Raw genomic sequence first — 18037 nt, 5'->3', positions numbered from 1 at the left:
TGGTATTAACACTTGGCTACAACTTTATTAATCAAGTCTTTTTTTAATCTAGAATGCCCAGGAGGGGTGGATAGCCACTGGCACTTGGACCCCCAGAGTTTGTTTTCCTGCCTTACCTTTCAGCTGGGAGTTTTGTGTTCCTTTCCTCCGTGGCCAGTAGGCTTACTTACAGTTTTAATAACTGCATGGATACCGTAGTAACTTAACATATAGCCAATTATCTATTTCTCTCATGCCTTTTTTCAGTGCTCTACATCAGTGTGTCAAAGAGCCCTCAATGAAAATAAATAAAGTATAGAACCTAACAGGCACATTAGAGTTAGAAAACAAAGAGGGAGATTAATTCTGTCACAATAAGGTACAGTCATTACATTAGCTCAAGGAGATTTATAATGCTAGATAACCAGTTTCACAATGATCAACATTTTCAGCTGATGCTTTTCTCCAAAACAACTTAGAGTGATAAGCAAATTGCAACTATTTAGACAGCTGAGTAGTTTTACTGGAGTAACTTATGGTAAATGGAAGGGTGTTATAGGATTCGAACCTGCAACTTTTGGGTCTAAGGGCAGCACTGCTAACCAGTACACCGCCAGGTGTCCCTATACAGTGAGTTATTCACTAAGTGCCGTGAGCGAAGGTACTACAGCGCGCGAGGGGCAGCGGAGGGGAGGGTCAATCCGGGCACCTTCACGCTGTAAGGCTGCCTTAACCGCTCCGCTACCTACTGTCCGTACAGCGCCGGAGGGTGCCGGGAAGTGGTGCGCGCGGCTCTTGCGTCTGCCTAACGAGCACGAAGACGAGGCTCCCGTCGGCCCTCCGCTCACCTGTAAGAGCGACGCGCCGCGCGGACCCGAATCTTCGGGAGGAGAGGGCAACGCAAGTCAGGAAGCGCGCGGAGAGCCGTGAGCGAGGCGGCGCACGGGAACGCGCTCCCCACCGGCCACTCGCCCGCCCCGAACCACATTTTACAGTACTAGCGAGGTAAATTACGGTAAACCGCATGAAATAGTGGAAAAAAAAATTTAATTGTGGTCGCTTGTCTTCCGCCGAACCGTGAGGACGTCGTTTTCCACTGGAGCGTGACGTGCCGTGCGCGAGCTGGCTGCCGAAGCGAAGAGGACAGGCAAAGTAAAGTTTTGTGTACTAGAAGTAAAGGCTAATTATATTTCCTTGTTTCTGAAGCGAATTATATAGTTGGAGTGAACCGGGACCCAAATTGTGAGTTCGGAAGGTGTTTCGGTTGAATTAGGGTAATCAGCGGAATTAAGCCCGCGTGTGTGGTAACGCTAGTATCAGTATCAGTAAACACACACACACTTTAGTAACGGGAAACCGAATTCTTCAACTTAACTAACAGTGTAATACTGTGTGTGCTTCGGTGTTCGCGTTTAAAGACTAAATGTTGACTTTGCAAGGTTAGTAAGGGCAGTGGCCTGGGCGACACTGGTGTTTGTGTGTCCCCTTTGTCAAACTGTTAAAGTTAAACACTTTTACTGTTACTGTAGTCTTTTAATCGGTGTTTGCGTGGGGGGGGATTGGTGTGTGTTGCATTTACCATGGGAAGGGCACAGAGTCCCTTTGGAGCAGAGACTTCTCCACATGCAAAGAAACTGCTCGCAGTGAGTCTTTCTTGCTCCCTTCAGGAAGGGTTCGAGTGTGTTTATACTGGAAATTATAATTACGATACTGTTGGGCTTTTCTGTCAGGGTCATTATTACTTTTCCCAAAAACAGTATCTGACCTGCTGCACACCCTTTCACCTGCAGGTTAGGGTTAGTGCCTTCAAGTCGGGAGTTGATTCCTGGCGGTTGCTCGTCGTGTGCGGTATTTTAAGGTATGGTACTGAAGTGGTTTACCATTGTCTTCCTCCGTGAATGTCTTTGGACTAAACCCACAGAGGGAACGTGCAGACTCTACATGGACGGAGCTGGGTTCGAATCTAGACCCAAAACGCTGTCGGGAGCTGTGAGGCATCAGCATTACTTTCTGTGTCACTTTGCTGTGAACCCTTCAGTGAATGTGGACTAGTGAATATTTTTATGTGGTAGAGAAAGTATTAGTATTTGTTTAATCCTAATTCCGATATTTAGCCTGTGATTCCAGTGCTACCACTTGTCACCTCTTCAGTAACTATACGAGTGAGACTTGACTTTTTTTGCTTTTTCCTGAAATGCAGGGTCCCTCTGGTTTTGGTTCTGACCCGCAATATTGGCAATGATGTGCTGAGAAGAATTGCTGGTGGCACGGGGCTCACGGCCAGTGGTGCATTTGGCCTACATGTCTCTCAAGGGTTTGGAGAACTCTAGTCCTGGACAAATGGCAGATGAGGCACCTCTCCTGCTGGAGCAGCACTTATCGAATTTCCAGCTGGACTGCCACACCGGCTCTAGGCGAACAAAGGGTACAGTGGTGGAGGCCTGCGATGGGAGGAGTTCTAGTAAAGTTGTGCTCAGCACCCAGAGTAAGGTCGCTCTCAAGTTGGGCACTCAGCAGCTCATTCCCAAGAACCTAGCGGTGACCAGCCGCACCAAGACCCGCCACCACACTACCGTGGTCACCCTACCTGTGCAGCTGCAGAGCAACACGGACAAGCGGGTCTCAGCACCCCCCTCAGATGTCTCATGGGAGGACTATGACAGTGATGGAGAGGGGGGCTCCCTCCAGAGAAACCGCAGGAACAAATCATACCGTGCTGCTGTGCGGTTCTTAACCAATGATGACATGGCCATTGAGCAAGGCACTAACTCTCTCAACACTGTTAAAGAGGAGGGGTCACCCATCACCCAGCGTGACAGCAACCCTCGACATAGCAAGGCAAGTAGTGTGTTTCAGAGTGGGATGGGGTGAAATATTGCTCCGCAGTTAGTTATTTATATGAACAAGTGGCAGGATCTCCCCCATCATGGTACTACAGATGCTCCTTGACTAACAGTGGGGTTACGTTCTGATAAACCCATCATAAGTCGAAAAAGAATACAGTACCCCACCGACCGAACATCATAGCCTTGCTTGTTGAGCCTTAAACGTGTTCAAAACACTTACCATAGCCTACAGCTGGGCAAATTTAAGCAGGAGACACACATGGCTGTTTAGTAGACATGATGGGATGCGAAAACACAAAAAAACTTTCAACACAGTATTGGTTGTTTACACTTGCAGTTGTTTACACTCGTTTGCGTGATTGCTAAGGAGACGGCGAGCGTGGTTGAGTGGATGTTGCGACTCGCTGCCATTGCTCAAGCATCGGGAGAGAGTATAGTACTGCATATTGCATGCGTGGGAACAGATCGAAATTCAAAACACAAAGTATGGATTCTACCGAATGCGTATCGCTATCGTACCATCGTAGTTTCGAAAAATCGTAAGTCAAACCATCGTTAGTAGAGGAGCATCTGTATAGGCAGAAATGGATGTCCTGTGTAAGTTGCTGTTGATGGGATGAACTTGGAGAGGTAAAATCTGCAGACATTTCTCACATTGTGGTGTCTGACACATGCATTTCTGCATACTTTGCTGCTACAAGTGTAATCTTTTTTTAATGTTCAGAGGACCCTGAGACGAAGAAAGAACCGAAAACATAAAGGCTCTTTCAAAGATGGTGAGAGTCATAAGCTGCTGTTTCACATCATTGATTTCTGTGTAATGCAATTTCAAGTGTGAGAACTTGATGTCTTTAGAAAAAAGCATTTACAGTGCAATAAATTTGCAATTTTTACATAATGCTAATAAAGGTGTCAAATGGGGAAAAGTATATTGCATGGTTTATTATGAACAAATAAAAGCACTTTTATTATTTTGTGTTAAATTAAGGATGTTGGCTAACTTACACCCAGTTGACAAAATGTATTTGGTAATAAGTTGTGCATTAGAATGGCAAGATGCTGTAGCTGTTGATAGTGTGGACTGAGAAGGAGGAGATGGGTGGAGAGCTTACTTGAATCTTTGTAATGGTAGTAAGATGGTGTTCATCCCGGCTTGCTGACTCTGCCAACTGTTGCAGAGCCTCGCCTCTACCAGGAGATCAGAGAAAGAGGCCTGAACTCTAACAATCAGAGTCCTGACGATGAGCTGCTGGACAATTCGCCTGTCGAGCCTCCTGAGCCAGATCAGGGCATAGTGGTCAAGAACTACCGGGCTGCCCACCTCTCATGGAGCCAGCTTCCTCAGGTGAGTCTCATTGTGGGAAAAGCCATCATGCAAAACATCTGCATGGGCAAGAACAGTCTGTTTTTCCTGCTTTGTTTGCTTGAGGTGCTTTCACTGAGTATTTACTCCTACCTTCAAGGCCAATCCTAAAAACAGTGTAAGTTTGATTTATCTCCAAGATATGCCTGATCTGGGAGGGGGAATGTTTTTTGTAAACCACCTCAGTTGGTTATGCCTGTTATATTATTTCATGTTCTATAGCTGCCTTTAAGTTGTCTTCATTATATTGTTCACTGTGCAAAGACCTCTGTAATGACTGTAATCTGAGATTTTAGTTGTGCTGAGAAGTTAAGAGTAGGAAGACCTCAATACTGTATATAAACAAATGAATGTTTCTGAATGAAAAGACCATAAACAGGAAAAACCTGTTCCCAGGTACCTGGAAAGGAGTTCACTTTTAAGTGGACTGTGAAGAGATGAGTAATTGTGTAGGTTATTTATTTCCTTTTAAAGTGTTCATTGTCTGTCGCTGAAGGTTGTTAATGCAAACTATTGTTGTACAAAAGCTTGTAAAGCAACAAACTCACAATTTCCTTTGCAGCAAATTCCCAAGAGCACTTAAAATGAGCTTAACAGTGATTGAGCTGTTTCATATTCAGCAGTTAAGTACTTCATATCTGGATAAAGAACAATTTATTGATAATGTGAAATAGCTGATGTATGCATTTCAGGTACAGGAAACTGGTATTCTCCTGAACATAACATCAGCAGAACGCAAACGACAAGAGGTGAGTGACTGTACAAAAGTGGGAGGCCTTTTCTTGATTAAATAAAACATCCCATTGTGAAAGCTTTGTACTTCTGTTATAATTCCTTTAGTAACTGGTGTCGATGACTTGACTTTTAACAGTGAAGCATGAATTAGGTGTTTTTTCTGAGTGCTTCCAAAGAACAGTATACTGTTGACCTTCCTGGCATCTGATGCTACATGTTACCCATGCTTACTTGTGACTTTCTCAGTGCCCCCTTACCTCTCTCTGTACATCGTCTCACAGGTAAAATACAAACATTTTAGATTGGAAAGACTTTTTCGTCAACTTTTCAGGTGCTTTGAATGCTAGGTTCAAGTAATATATTTTTGATTTCTGATTCTAGTGCGGATTTATACTCTAAGAATTTCCTCAAGGACTGTAACTCCTAGAATGCTTGGTCCATAATAAATGTTTGAATGGCTGTGTGTTGCAGGCCATATTTGAGGTCATTACATCTGAGTACTCCTACCAGCACAGCCTGAATATCCTGGTGCGTCAGTTCAAAGCCAACAAAGACTTGCGGTGCACCATGACTGCCACTGAGCATCATCACCTGTTCTCCAACATCGCAGATATCCAGGCCGCCAGTCAGCGGTGAGGAGACCTGTGAAGGGTACCAGGACGTGCCAGGAAGAAGGGTGATTTTCTTTTGGGTGGGGGGGTGAAAGGCTGAGTCATGCTGAAAATCCATGGGATGCTTATGAAGGCTTGTGGGGAGCAGTGAGAGGACTCTGTGGAAGCCAGACAAAGCACTAAAGGTTTGTAAAGGTGTCTCGAAATTGGTAGCTGAATTTTGGAGTAGTGAGAACAGCCACCAGGTGTCTGGTTAGAATGAGAGTGCTAACAAGAGGAATGAGGCTTGAGGCATGATAGTGATATGGGGTATGAGAAAAATAGGGAAGGAGCTGGGAGGTGTGAGACTCTCCTTCAATGATATGGGGGTGGTGGGAGGGTTGGTGAATAGCTGTGGGAGGGTTGTATCAGTTTCAGGGATGGGTTCTAGCATGAACCTCTGAAGTTCCGTGTCATACCTGAGCAGTACGAACAAAACAGGATGCACAAAAACTACCAGTAAATAACCTGTGTCACAGAAACTCCTCCTGTGCCATTTCTCTGTTTTTGAGTTCCTATGAAAAGGCAGAATAAACAGGCAGTTGTAGGGTGTGGAGGCAGTATGAAAAGATAAGTCCTTGGGCTCTGGGGGGCATGTCTCCTCTGGAAACCACCCCTCCTTGCTGGTTTGCAGTAACATGTAAGAACCAACGGTCAGGTTTTGACACGTCTGCCAAACTGGTTCTGTGGCTGAGCAGTGGGACAGGGATCTGCTTAAAGATACCTGGTAGGCCTGCATGTGGCAGCCTGTCAGACCCATGTGTGTGATCTCAGGTCTGAGATTGGGGCAGGTTGCGCTGGATCTGATGCAGCCTGTTGATGCTTTCTGTGCAGTGGCATTCAGCTGCTGATCCTTATCGGGGGTAAAATTTCTATACCAATGTGATGATACCATCCTGTTCTGCATATTTCAGTTGTTCATGCTTAATTTCCAAATACTGAATTAAGCAGCTGTGTAATTGTGATTTATGAACGAAACAAGGGCATGGAGGTTTTGTCAGTTTGCTATATGGCTTTCTTTCTTGCCATTCTTACGTGTGTTAACCATAGGTATCAGTGTGGTCACAGTGCCTTAATGGAGGGTAGTGGCAGTGTCATGATTGTCCAGTTCAGTTTACTTTCACACCCAGTTGTTAATCTGCATTTGTTCACCATGAATATTTGTACGGCAGTGGCATAACTTGTCAGTAACTTGGAGACGAGATATTATCACCGGTACTCAAGCACTGGGGGAAGACATTAAGGCTTGCTTGAACATTGGGTGAAACATATCCCCTTCTTTGCTCTACGAATGGTGTTATGTGGTACTCTGATTTTTAAAATCATTAACACTTTCTCTCTCTATGCGGTTAGATATTTTACTTGAGCAATTGATCTGAAGCACCTTACATCTGCAGCTCTCCATGCTCCCTTAACTACCCCCATCTTTGACAGGTTTTTCGAGGACCTGGAAAGAAGGCACCGTGAAAATCCTTTGATCCAAGACATCAGTGATATTGTGCAGGAGCATGCGACTCGCCACTTCCAGCCATACATCATCTACTGCTCCAATGAGACCTTTCAGCTCAGGGTGTTCCAGAAACTTCTGTGAGTCAACATCCTCAGCCCGATTGGAGGCACCGCTTATAAAATTTGGAAAAACACTAGAGAGATCAAAACATGACCCTCCTTACCTCCCTATGCTGTTTTCTGCCATTTTTAACTGGACTTGTTTTGACTTAAAAATGGATTTCACTCCAGAACACTTACCTTGGCAGTTTCTCAGATCAGGAAAGGCAGCATTCCTGTATTGTCTTTTTAAAAGCAACACAGCTACTAATGCAGATCACTCCTTGGAAATGTTATTTAACCATCATGATTAAAGATGTCGGGTGGAACGTTGTATGGTTTGCATGGGTATTTGTGTCTTTGTTAGAGCAAAGAACGAGTTCAAGGAGGTGTTGAAGAAGATTGAGATGAGTCCGGAGTGTGGAGGCCTCCCCATGATCTCATTCCTCATCCTGCCTATGCAGCGAGTCACCCGCCTCCCACTGCTCATGGATGTGAGTGTTGCAGACTCGCAGCTTGTTGTGAAGCTGCACGTCATATACTCTACACCTCAGATGCTCACTGCAGTTACTGACTACACGCTTACTTTTTGACCAGTGCATATGTATGTACAGCATCAACACACATTCTGTGGCGTACGTAAGCCTGCTGCAGATACTGGTATTTGCATGTACATAAATCTGCAAAACTGGTCTTCTTGTGTCACTGTCTACACAGACCATCTGCCAGAAAACTCCTGAGAACACAGCAGAGTACTTCAGTGCAGCATGGGCACTGAAGGCCATCAGCAAGGTAGTGAACAACTGGACTTGATCTGTCAGTTCCCAGTGTCTGCTGTGGTGTGCTCAGCCTGGTTGGTGCTCTTTGTAGCAATTAATCAGTAGCACCTCTGTTAGGCTCAACTGAGCATGAGCTGAAGTACAAGTGATTAGAGCTGCTGCCTTTGCGCCCAGAGGTCGCAGATTCAATTCCCTCCTCCAGTTTTAGTACACTTGAGCAAGGTACCTACCCTAAATTTCTCCAATAAAAAAAATGCCCAGCTGTATAAATGGGTAAATAATTCTAAAAGCTTAACATTGTAAGTCACCTTGGAGAAAAGCATCAGCTAAATGAATAAATGTCATTGCATACAGCTGATGCTGTTATATTGAGGTGATGCAACAGTTTTAAGTGTGGAAACAATCTGCATCAAGGCAAGAACACATCCAGCTTGACTTAACGTGTTGGGCACATTATTGCTACTGTTACATGCATGAACATTTAATCTTGAAATTGAAAGTGACTTTGGTCAAAGTTGTCAGCTGAATAATAATGTGACCTATTCATTGCCTGCTGCAATACTCTGAACTGGCCAATTGGAGTGGAACTTAATTTTATTTGGTCAGTACAATAAATGTGTAGAACAGTGCTGTTCCAACATGGACTCCTGAGTGGATTTTTTTTTTTTTTTTTGTAAGAACAGGTAGGAGGAATTGTGAAAATGTACAAGTAGTTTGCCACATTACCCTGCACCAGGGTAAGTTAAAGTAAGCAAAGTTTGCTCAGGTAATAGCCTATTGGTGTGTGAACTGCTTTAAGCACTTACAGCTTTTTATCTCTTAAGCAGCATTTTTTTTTTTTAATGATTGGAAAAAAAGGGAGGTAGAGGAAAAATCTGCTCAAACAGTATGTCTTGTAGACCATTTTTTAAAGCAAATTTGCAGTTATCTTTAAGCACCTAGAAAAACTGGACACCTCATGCAAAGCGTTTCTGTCGAGACTGCTCATTTATGTGGTCTTACATTTCAGCTGGTAAAGAAATGTAATGAGGGTGCCAGAAACATGGAGAGGACTGAACAGTTATGCACCATCCAAAAACAGCTGGACTTTGGCAAAATAAAGGTATGACTGCTGCACTGCATACCTGGAGTATGAAGTTGCACCTGTCCTCTATGGGGGTGGGTGGTGTCAGCATGGAAGTTGATGGGACCCTCTGCTTTTCTCTAGCCGTTCCCCTTGATCTCCTCATCACGGTGGCTGCAGAAGTCTGGGGAACTGGCTATATGTACCGAGGAACTCAGCATCTTCTCTAAAGCCTTCAGTGCCAAGAGCTACTACCTCTTCCTATTCAACGATGTGCTTATCGTCACTAGGAAGAAAAGGTTGGTGTCTCGCGCTTCCACCGTAGTAATTTGTTACTGCTCATGAATACTGCCACACAAACGGTGCTGTCAATAGCAGTTTAGTATATTTCATGAAGAAGACATGAAATTGCCACTATAAAGCTTGACTTTTGCAAGTTTGAAGTTTCCACCATTTGATTTCAACTGATCACCCATATGGAATGAACAAGATCTGGGTGATATTTACAAGTGTAGATTTCTAAGTGGAATCTTAGTGTGTGACTTTGATTCTATACCAGTTCACTAGATGTTACTATACACCATTTCACTGAAATATAGTTAAGCAGGTATTATAGCGCAGTACATACTGTAGCACTGCCACCTCCCCATGCCTAGGCTGTAGGTTCAGTCCTTGTTTAGTCACTCTGGGGTTTGCACATGCACCCATGCATGTGTAGGTTCTTCCTCCAACTGTTCCAGTTTCCCCTCCTCCCCTGGCTCCAGTTCAGAGTCATGCGTTTCATTTGAATTGCTGACTCTTAAGAAGCCGTGTGTGGATGCACTACATTGCTCTGACATATAGATGGGTGAATGACTATGGAGTTTACTATAGTAATCTGGTGCTGTAAGTCATCTTGAATACAGGTAGCGAGTACACAAATAATTGCATGTTGCTTTGGAAAAAAAAGTGTCAGCTAATGAGGAAATGTACATAAATGCAATATAAATTTTTCACTTCAGTGCTTTGCAGATGAAGAACTGATTGAGATACCACTCTGTCTCAGAATTGAATACCGATTAACAGTTTGGAGTTTGCGTGTTCTTCCCATGTCTGCATGGCTTTCCTCCGGGTGCTCTGGCTTCCTCCCACAGTCCAAAGACATGCTGTTCAGGTTCCCCCATAGTGCATGAGTCACAGAGAGAGTGTGTGTTTCACTGATGTATGGATGAGTGGCCCAGTGTAAGTCACCTTGGTGAATAAGGTGTGTGGGCTGATAACACTACATAATATCCATTTTAAGTCGCTTTGGAGAAAAGTGTCTGCTAAGTGAATAAATGTAAATGTAACAGAGGTTTAGTGTTACACAACCTGATCCCTGTGTGTCAAAAATCTGTATCTGTTTTTCAGGGCCATTCAGTTCATTTTTGTAGAACTGGAAAGCATAACATTTTCTCTGGGCCAAGAGTTATTTTGTCTAAAGGACAGCATATCTTTGTGAAAAGATGTTACAGCCTTCCAAGAAATGTCTGTTCAGATGCATTAAGGTGTTTACACACGTGTGCACGCACACACACAGTGTATGGGCAGTAGTGCCCTTGTCCCTGGATTAGAATTTCTAGGCTTGCAGTCAAGAGGTTTTCAGCCCTGCCTAAGGAAACATGAGCTATGTGGTAGAAAAACTTTGTTCACATAGGCTGGATTTGCCTGGGAGCACACAGCACTTTTCTTCATGGCTGTTTCTACCATAGGCCTGGTGAGAAAGAAGAATCTTTTCCTTCCTTTGCTCTGACTGTTTGTTCTTGTCTGACCAGTGAGGAAAGCTATGTGGTGATGGATTATGCTACACTGGAGAACCTGGAGGTGGAGCTGGACAGATCAGATGGGCAAGTGTCCCCACCAGTGAAGCAGAACAGCCTTTACTCTTTCAGACTGCGGATGAAGAAGAACTGCGATGGGCGTGCAGAACACATTGGCCTGGTGGCGGAATCTCAGTGAGTCTCCACTTTCCAGCTCTCTTCACATAGTCATTATCTATTTACTGCATCTCCCCCTAGTGGTAGTTTCAGATATTGTCATGCCACTGAAGTACAGTATGTGTACTTTTGTTTGTTGTTCTCAGGGTGGATCGAGCTCGATGGATAACTGCTCTGCAACGGCACAAGAGGAACGATGATACAATCAATAAAGAGGGTAGGTGTAAAAATGCAGTGTTTTTTATTAGCACACATGGTCCCTGCTATACAGTATGAAGAGGTACATATACTGAGACAAAGTGGATATTTCTTTTGTGGAAAAAATGTTAAGGCGGACCAGTGTGACATAATGAAGTGATTGCAAAACATAGAGACCTACTTAGTAGCTTCTCTTGTTTTTTTGCGGGGGACACCTTAGATTCTCCTTGATGTGGAAAAATATAGGTAGTCTATAAAGTTGGGATATATTTTATCCAGTATATTTGTACTTTGTCCAAAATCCATACAAAGCGAGACACTACTGGCAACTAAAATTTTGCAATTGTCTTAATCAAAATAGCTGTCGACACGTGACTAGTACATTGCACAGCATCATTTCCTCACCTTGTGCAAGTTCTTCCATAAGATTTTATGGACGGACTAGTTTTTTGTTTGACAGGTCTGCGTAACATTTGTTTTAAGCTGCCGTATAATACAAAAGGTGCCCTACAATTTTAGATCTACCCCAGTATGAAGTGACCCAGGCCTACCTTCCAAAGGAGCCGGATGAACTGGGGCTGCAGCAAGCCGAAGTGGTCATTGTCCTGCAGGCCAAAGATGGTGAGACAAGCACTTTCTCCAGTCTGATGACCTGTCCACACCTTTATTTGAGCCTATGTCATACTACTGCTTGTGCCATTTCAGACTGGTACCAGGGTGAGCGGATGCGAGATGGACAACAGGGTTGGTTTCTGAGTAGTTGTGTTACTGAGATCACAAACCGTGCAGCTGTGGCAAGCAACATGCGCCGCATGGAGCGACTGCGCAAGGAGACTAATGTGTGAGAATGATTCCCTCTCCCTTGTTTTATGGAATATGGGCATGCTGTGGAAAGGGCTACATTGAGCAATGTGTGTATGGGACTTTTAAAGGGAGATTTTACTGAGTGTGTTTACATAGTATGGACTGCCATCTAATAAACAGTGCATCTTTTAACAGGGGTTAAGTGATGTAAAGCAGGTGGTGTTTGTTTTGTAGGAAAAGTCCAAACTCCTTACCATGCCATAATAAGAGTTCTCAAAAGGTTGCATTTGACTTTTATTTGCGCTTGCATTTTGTTAAAATTCATGTTGTATACATAAAAACCTTTATTTAAAAATGTCAAATTGACCAGATATCAAAGAACTGCTTTAAAAACGATTTGGTGTAAAAACTTAAAACCAAATTTACAAAAAACATGTCATTTCCCCCAATAAAATTTGTTGTTTAAGCTGTCATAAGTAATGGGAAAAAAACAGGGCTGCATAGATTCTGCAGGCAATTGGTGGGCATCTGGTCAAACGCATGTTGCAAGCTTTCAGGATCGTCAAGTCAAATCTGTTTCTTATTGCTCAGATCTTTGATGTTTCTTCATGTTGACATGACTGTAAAAGGAAAAAGTCAGAAACACTGTCTAGTAAATAAACATTTTACAGTGCTCTAGTAGGGCATGCCCTGTTCTCCAGTTCCTTACTTTTAACCCCCATGTAAATATTCTTTAAACAGGAAGATGCTGTACTTAACTCATTCTGAAATGGAGGAAAGCTTTGATAGTTACAGGAGATGGAAGTCAGTCATTTTCCAACTGCAGCATTGAGACTCACTGGTACCTACCCGGTGATGGTACAGATGGTACTCCGGCCTTTACTCAGCCCCGCCCTGCTCGGCCTGGGGAGCGGATGGCTTCTCCGCTGGCGTGTCCACTGCCTTGTTCTCTTTTCCTTCCTGGGGCTTGGTGGTTTGTGGGCGTCTACGGCGGTAGTTGAAGTTGCGGCGATACCGACGCTGTCCGGGATCCTGGTTCTTGCCGGCATCACCCTGGTTCTCCTTGTCCTCCTCGTTGACACCTTCTCGGGGAGGTCTTGGACGAGGGGCACCCCTGCAGGGAAAGGCAGGCAAATTCCCATGAGGCTTGCAGACATGTCATGCTTGATCGTGCTCCCAGTACATGCTCTAGGGACAAAAACTAACTTTTGATAAAAACCTGTTTAATAAACATTTCACTTTTAATAAAAAAAAATTGTTCTATATTGCCTAAATATAGTTCATGAATTACTAGGACAGGTTGGTTCCTTAATATATAATGTGCAGATTACTTCAATATGTCTTTGCAGCAAAAATCCAACCGCTAGGGGTTAATAAGAGCTCTACTGCCACTTACAAATCCTCATGTTCATGAGCAACATGCAAACCTGGCTGTGAACCTTGGACGGAAGCCTCGGTAGTAGTTCTGCCTCATTGGTTTGTTGGCCTGGTCAACACCGCCCTGGTTCTCTTCACCTTCACCGCCCTGCAACAGAGACTCTTCTTACCTCTCAAGGCAACAACACAAACCATCCGAATTTCCTGAGTCACCCGCTACAATCAGTCTAGTGTCCGTACCTCAGTCATCTCTGCCCGGGGTGCATTGGTGTAAGGCGGACGGCGGCCATAGCGCCTACGGACAAAGTATGGGGGGTAGCGCCTCCTTGGTGGGAAGGTGGGCCTGCGCTGTTGAGGTTGCATCTCCCCCTCGGGAGCATTCTCCCCCCCTTCCCTCTTCTCATGGCCCTCGCCCTCGCCGTCGCTCTGGTAGTTCTGCTGGTAGTCACCACGTGGGGGACCCCTGCGACGAGGATACCTCCTGTAGCGATTCCTGTCTGCTGCATATTTGCTCCCCTGAACGGGGACCCCCCCTGGGCCAGTGACATTGGCCGCCTCTGCACCCTGTGGGAAGAAGACCACAGCAATCCATCAGCTACTGTCACACAGGTGCAACTTGAGTCACATCCGCCTTGTTTGAAGTAACTGATGTAGTACAGGCCAACTAACTGACTTAACCACAAATGTTTGTTTGCACTGCAGCAGGGTCCCTTTTCCCAGTGCTTTCAACTTATTTCCATTTCACAAGAACGCTGATGTGCGCAATGACTGTTGTATGCTTTTGTTTACAATCATTTTAAACATTTCAAATGACAATTCATGGTGTTGGGGTGTCTCATATGCTGAACTATGATCCACCATGCCTGTTTCCTAAGCACACATAGAGCAGTCTACACTGTACATTGAGATTATTCATGACCAAACTTTATTCCCAGCACAAGTCTTGTATAGTCTGTCAAAGTACATTTCCTGTCTTATAAATTACAGAACCATAATGCTCACATGAGTAACAGTCATCTTGAATTCAAATGTGCCAGAAAAAAAAGCATGACTGCATCCATTCAGCTTTCACAGTACAGTGACCACGGGGCACAGGGCTTAAACACCCATCGCTCCAGCCTGCCAACAATGCTACAGCATTCTTTCAACATACTACTAGTTATTCACTTGTCTTCACTGTGAAAACAAGTCACACAAGTTCAACACGACTGTTGACTCCACACCCTGGGGTCAGCAACACAACTGTAGTTATAAAGTAACAAATCAAAAGTACCAGGGTTTTACTGTAAACTAAAGCCAATCTGCTGATCAGGCAGAAAGTCTGCAATTTTCTCTTCTTCTTGTAGTTTAGCTAGCTGGTAGAGCAGTGGTTACAGCTGCTGCCTTTTGACCCAAACATTGCTGGTTCAAATCCCACCTCCAGCTGTAGCATCCTTGAACAAGGTGCATACCCTAAAGTGTTCCAGTAAAATTACCCAGCTATATAAACGGGTAAATAATTGCGAGCACCTTAACATTGCAAGCCGCTCCGCATAAACGCAGCCGCTAAATGAATAAATGTAAATGTCATTGAGAATACCCAAGTTCCCAGAATAAAGGCACTGAAGCAAATGTCAACAACCACTTACCCAGGGAATGCAGTTGTTTTACTACTATATTATTTATTACTGCACTTCAAGCTATTTATATTCATCTATCTCTGGCTGTTGTCAGCCAGGGCCTCTACACATATGTAAGTACTCATCTTTCTTATTTGATCCATATTCAGATGATTAATCAGTAATTACCTTTTCTCCTTCAACCACATCAAACTCGACAGTCTCTCCATCTCCAACACTGCGAAGGTATTTTCTGGGGTTGTTTTTCTTAATGGCAGTCTGTTGAAAACATACAAAAGGTAAGCACTTTTTGTGTTCAACTGGTGTCCTTTAACATTATGAATGAATAAATACACAACTGACAGAAGACCAAGACATTAAAAATGACATACCTGGTGTACAAACACATCTTCCTTTGTGTCATTCCTAGTTGAAAAACAGAAAAGTGAAGAAGTTTTCACAATGGATTGGGGGGGGGGGAAGTGTACCAAGCATACTGGTACACACAGGTGGTGTGAACTAACTGGCTTAAGTACAGATTATGTTGAGCAGGTAAACAAGAGCCAGTGAGCGATGAGACGTCCTGCTAATAGGATTGGACACAGCGACTAAAGACACGCGTACCTGTTGATGAAACCGTAGCCATTCCTTACATTGAACCACTTCACAGTCCCCAAAACTTTTGTTGCTGTAAACAGAAGTGACACCATGTGAGTTCAGAGCAGCTGCTACTGCAGATATGAAAATGCAAGAGACAAAGTTACAGTGTTAGACAAACATGTAATACGTACATATTTTAAACTCAATCTCCACAAAGAGAGGAACATTTAACTAAATTTTAAGCAGTATCACACTCCACTTACACTACAGGTCTCTCTGCTAGAGGGAAAAAAAATGATATAATCCCGAGTGAATGACAAAACAAAAGGCATCAGTGGAACTAATCCTCGCCGGCATCCGAGAACAAATGACTGCCGTTCGTCCCTGCGGGGGCCCTTCTGAAGAAAGCCCAACCTGAAGTTGAACTTCACCAGCTACATCGACGATGATGTCCGACAGGTACCTCCACGTCAGTCCTCGGCTCACGATGCAGTAAACACGACTTCCTCAACTTATACCACTGAACCGCCGAATTCAGTAAGGTGCCAGTGAACGTGTCCCGCTCGGCAAGAACGTACAAGGCTTGAAAAGGAACACAGCTACTATTTTTAACCTCGGAGCGCGGCGCTTTTTTTAGACTCTCATGTGAAAGAACTGCTGCCGCAGCAAGACGCGCGCGGTCAGTGGCCGCTGTCCAGCTGAACGGACCCGAGGCCGCGCGAGCCTCGTCCCGCACGCGGGAGGCACGCGGGCCACAGGCACCGCAGCGCGTCCTGCCGCCCGCTGCTCTCTTCTCCAGCGCTGCTTAGCTGCAGCACCGCTCGCACTCGTGCGGGTCAGTGACGAATCGCGGCCCGTTTCCTGGAACCAGCGCGAGCGACCAGAAACGAGGAAGTTCTCATACGTCTTACACGTGGTCCATCCTATGGTAAAAAGGAAATCCCAGACCACGCCAATACTTGAGTTCTGCGGGACTCCCACGCAGACTTCGAATTGAACGGAGCAACACGGAAGACACACGATACCAGTGTTGGATTACTGCCTTTAAAATGTCCGAAACGTTTCGGTCCGTTTCAGCCATGTGGCTGAGCGACTCTCGCCTCGGCCTCGCGCCAGACACAATCGACTCAAGCTAAAGTATACAACTGCCCGCGGCGTTTTTCAGTCATTTTAAAATGCGTTTTTTCGATTAAAAAAAAAAATACGCGGAAACCTAGCTCACACGACATTCGATTCTTCCGAGGACTCGGAAAAAAAGCCAGTTAACATTCCCCAGACAAAAGGTATCGTCTCGTATCCAAACAGCGCGGCAGACATTTTGGATTTCAAGCCCGTCCGAACGAGTTTCCTCGCTGGCATTCGGTGGCAAGAAAGGAGACTATCGGCATCTAACGCGACACATTTACTTGTATTTTAATGAAGTTATGTTTATTCAGGCACCTTAGCAGCGAAAGGGAAACGTTAGAAGAAAAGCAGACTCGGGAGATACGATAAGATACCGTCCTTAGCACTGCCTGGTGGCTGGTAGTTAGTTAGCAACGGAGCTAGACAAATAAATACTCTGCGCCGGCCACCGTTACCACCCTTCACCTGGTTAACTTTCACAATAACTATTTCTTTCGAATGTACAACGAAGAGTTGGCAAATAAAACGGGACAAGAGAGAGTCACGGGGAGGGGAGGAAGGCCAAACTCAAGAATGTGCGCCGCTGGTTGCCGGCGGTCCTGGCAGGCACATAATTATATACACACACCGCGCGCGCGCGCGCGGCCGGAGAGCGACAGAAAGCAAGGCCTGGTGGTGGTCCGGCGTGGCGCCGAGCGAGCAAGCGAGCGCTCTCCTCCTGGCTACAGGGAAATCTCCAATCGTATCGCACAATAAACCGCCGATGAGCCAACTCTCGAGTCTCTCTCTCTCTCACTGACTCTTTGGCCCGATCTCGATTCCAGCCCCTTAGCCGAACCGCCCCGGCCTCGTGCGCGCTCTATCTGACGCGAGGATCGACGTTAGACCTGGAACCGGGAACGACGTGAACTCAGCCGACAAGAAGAAGGGGCCGACCGTTAACCGACCCGATCTGCCTCAATTCCTCACACAAAGAGTTTCATTACCGAGTCAACAAAATCGACAAGTCATCAAAATTCATTAACTAAAGGGAATATTTTATGTGGTAAACTAAGAAGACATGCTTTGAGTGAATAGTTTTGGGGTTCAAGAAGTTATAAAAATCAATAAGCAATGTAGAAACCACATCCGGGAAACTCACCGATGACCTTCTTTTCCCCCGCGGTAGCTGCGGCTGCCGGACTGGAAGGGCTCTCCGCTTCGGCAGGCTGAGGCGGCTGTTGCTGTGTCTCGGCCTCACTGCTCATGTTGGATTTCTGGTTGTTGGTGCCAACTTATATTTGTGCCGGCGGTGGCTTTCTAGTGTTTTTTCCCGGTGCTAGATGGTAACCTGGGCCGGCGGTGGTGGGGCTGCTGCCTTCGGGCTCTCAGCTTTTCTTTCTCCGCTCCCGTTGCCGATCGAACTGGACGGATTGAG

The 18037-nt window shown here is 45.1% G+C and overlaps 2 protein-coding genes across 5 annotated transcripts; one reads left to right on the top strand and one right to left on the bottom strand.

The window, feature by feature from the left end:
* The first annotated feature begins 574 nt into the window (after positions 1-574).
* On the top strand, positions 575-12112 carry LOC108918487 (rho guanine nucleotide exchange factor 16-like). 3 transcript variants are annotated; one of them, XM_018725790.1, is made up of 16 exons: positions 695-984; positions 1770-1837; positions 2180-2817; positions 3550-3601; positions 4004-4170; positions 4881-4937; positions 5395-5555; positions 7008-7160; positions 7489-7615; positions 7839-7913; positions 8910-9002; positions 9108-9262; positions 10757-10936; positions 11065-11135; positions 11636-11737; positions 11822-12112. In XM_018725790.1, exons 3-16 carry the CDS (start codon positions 2281-2283, stop codon positions 11959-11961), a joined length of 2070 nt encoding a protein of 689 aa, XP_018581306.1. In that variant the 5' UTR covers positions 695-984; positions 1770-1837; positions 2180-2280; the 3' UTR covers positions 11962-12112. The 3 variants fall into 3 exon arrangements, with proteins under 3 accessions (XP_018581307.1, XP_018581306.1, XP_018581305.1); XM_018725789.1 differs by having other exon boundaries at positions 695-1131; XM_018725791.1 differs by lacking the exon at positions 1770-1837 and having other exon boundaries at positions 575-984.
* Positions 12113-12201: 89 nt separating this feature from the next.
* On the bottom strand, positions 12202-18037 carry LOC108918488 (Y box binding protein 1). 2 transcript variants are annotated; one of them, XM_018725792.1, is made up of 8 exons: positions 17762-18037; positions 15520-15583; positions 15288-15321; positions 15085-15174; positions 13538-13861; positions 13348-13445; positions 12770-13034; positions 12202-12540 (listed from the first exon to the last, which is right to left on the bottom strand). In XM_018725792.1, exons 1-7 carry the CDS (start codon positions 17865-17867, stop codon positions 12800-12802), a joined length of 951 nt encoding a protein of 316 aa, XP_018581308.1. In that variant the 5' UTR covers positions 17868-18037; the 3' UTR covers positions 12202-12540; positions 12770-12799. The 2 variants fall into 2 exon arrangements, with proteins under 2 accessions (XP_018581308.1, XP_018581309.1); XM_018725793.1 differs by having other exon boundaries at positions 13360-13445.

This window comes from Scleropages formosus, chromosome 22, assembly GCF_900964775.1.
Source record: "Scleropages formosus chromosome 22, fSclFor1.1, whole genome shotgun sequence".
NCBI lineage: Eukaryota > Metazoa > Chordata > Actinopteri > Osteoglossiformes > Osteoglossidae > Scleropages > Scleropages formosus.
This window is presented reverse-complemented; position numbering and strand designations above follow the sequence as displayed.

What these genes read in the sequence shown, in the direction of transcription:
- LOC108918487 (XM_018725791.1), top strand. Translation starts at nt 2,281, where the DNA reads ATGTCTCTCAAGGGTTTGGAGAACTCTAGTCCTGGACAAATGGCAGAT. An exon ending in GCCTCCCACTGCTCATGGAT is followed by an intron (nt 7,616 to 7,838) that starts GTGAGTGTTGCA and finishes CTGTCTACACAG; the next exon opens with ACCATCTGCCAGAAAACTCC. An exon ending in TGTCCTGCAGGCCAAAGATG is followed by an intron (nt 11,738 to 11,821) that starts GTGAGACAAGCA and finishes GTGCCATTTCAG; the next exon opens with ACTGGTACCAGGGTGAGCGG.
- LOC108918488 (XM_018725792.1), bottom strand. Translation starts at nt 17,867, where the DNA reads ATGAGCAGTGAGGCCGAGACACAGCAACAGCCGCCTCAGCCTGCCGAA. An exon ending in AAGATGTGTTTGTACACCAG is followed by an intron (nt 15,175 to 15,287) that starts GTATGTCATTTT and finishes TGTTTTCAACAG; the next exon opens with ACTGCCATTAAGAAAAACAA. An exon ending in CGTCCAAGGTTCACAGCCAG is followed by an intron (nt 13,035 to 13,347) that starts GTTTGCATGTTG and finishes CTTTCCCTGCAG; the next exon opens with GGGTGCCCCTCGTCCAAGAC.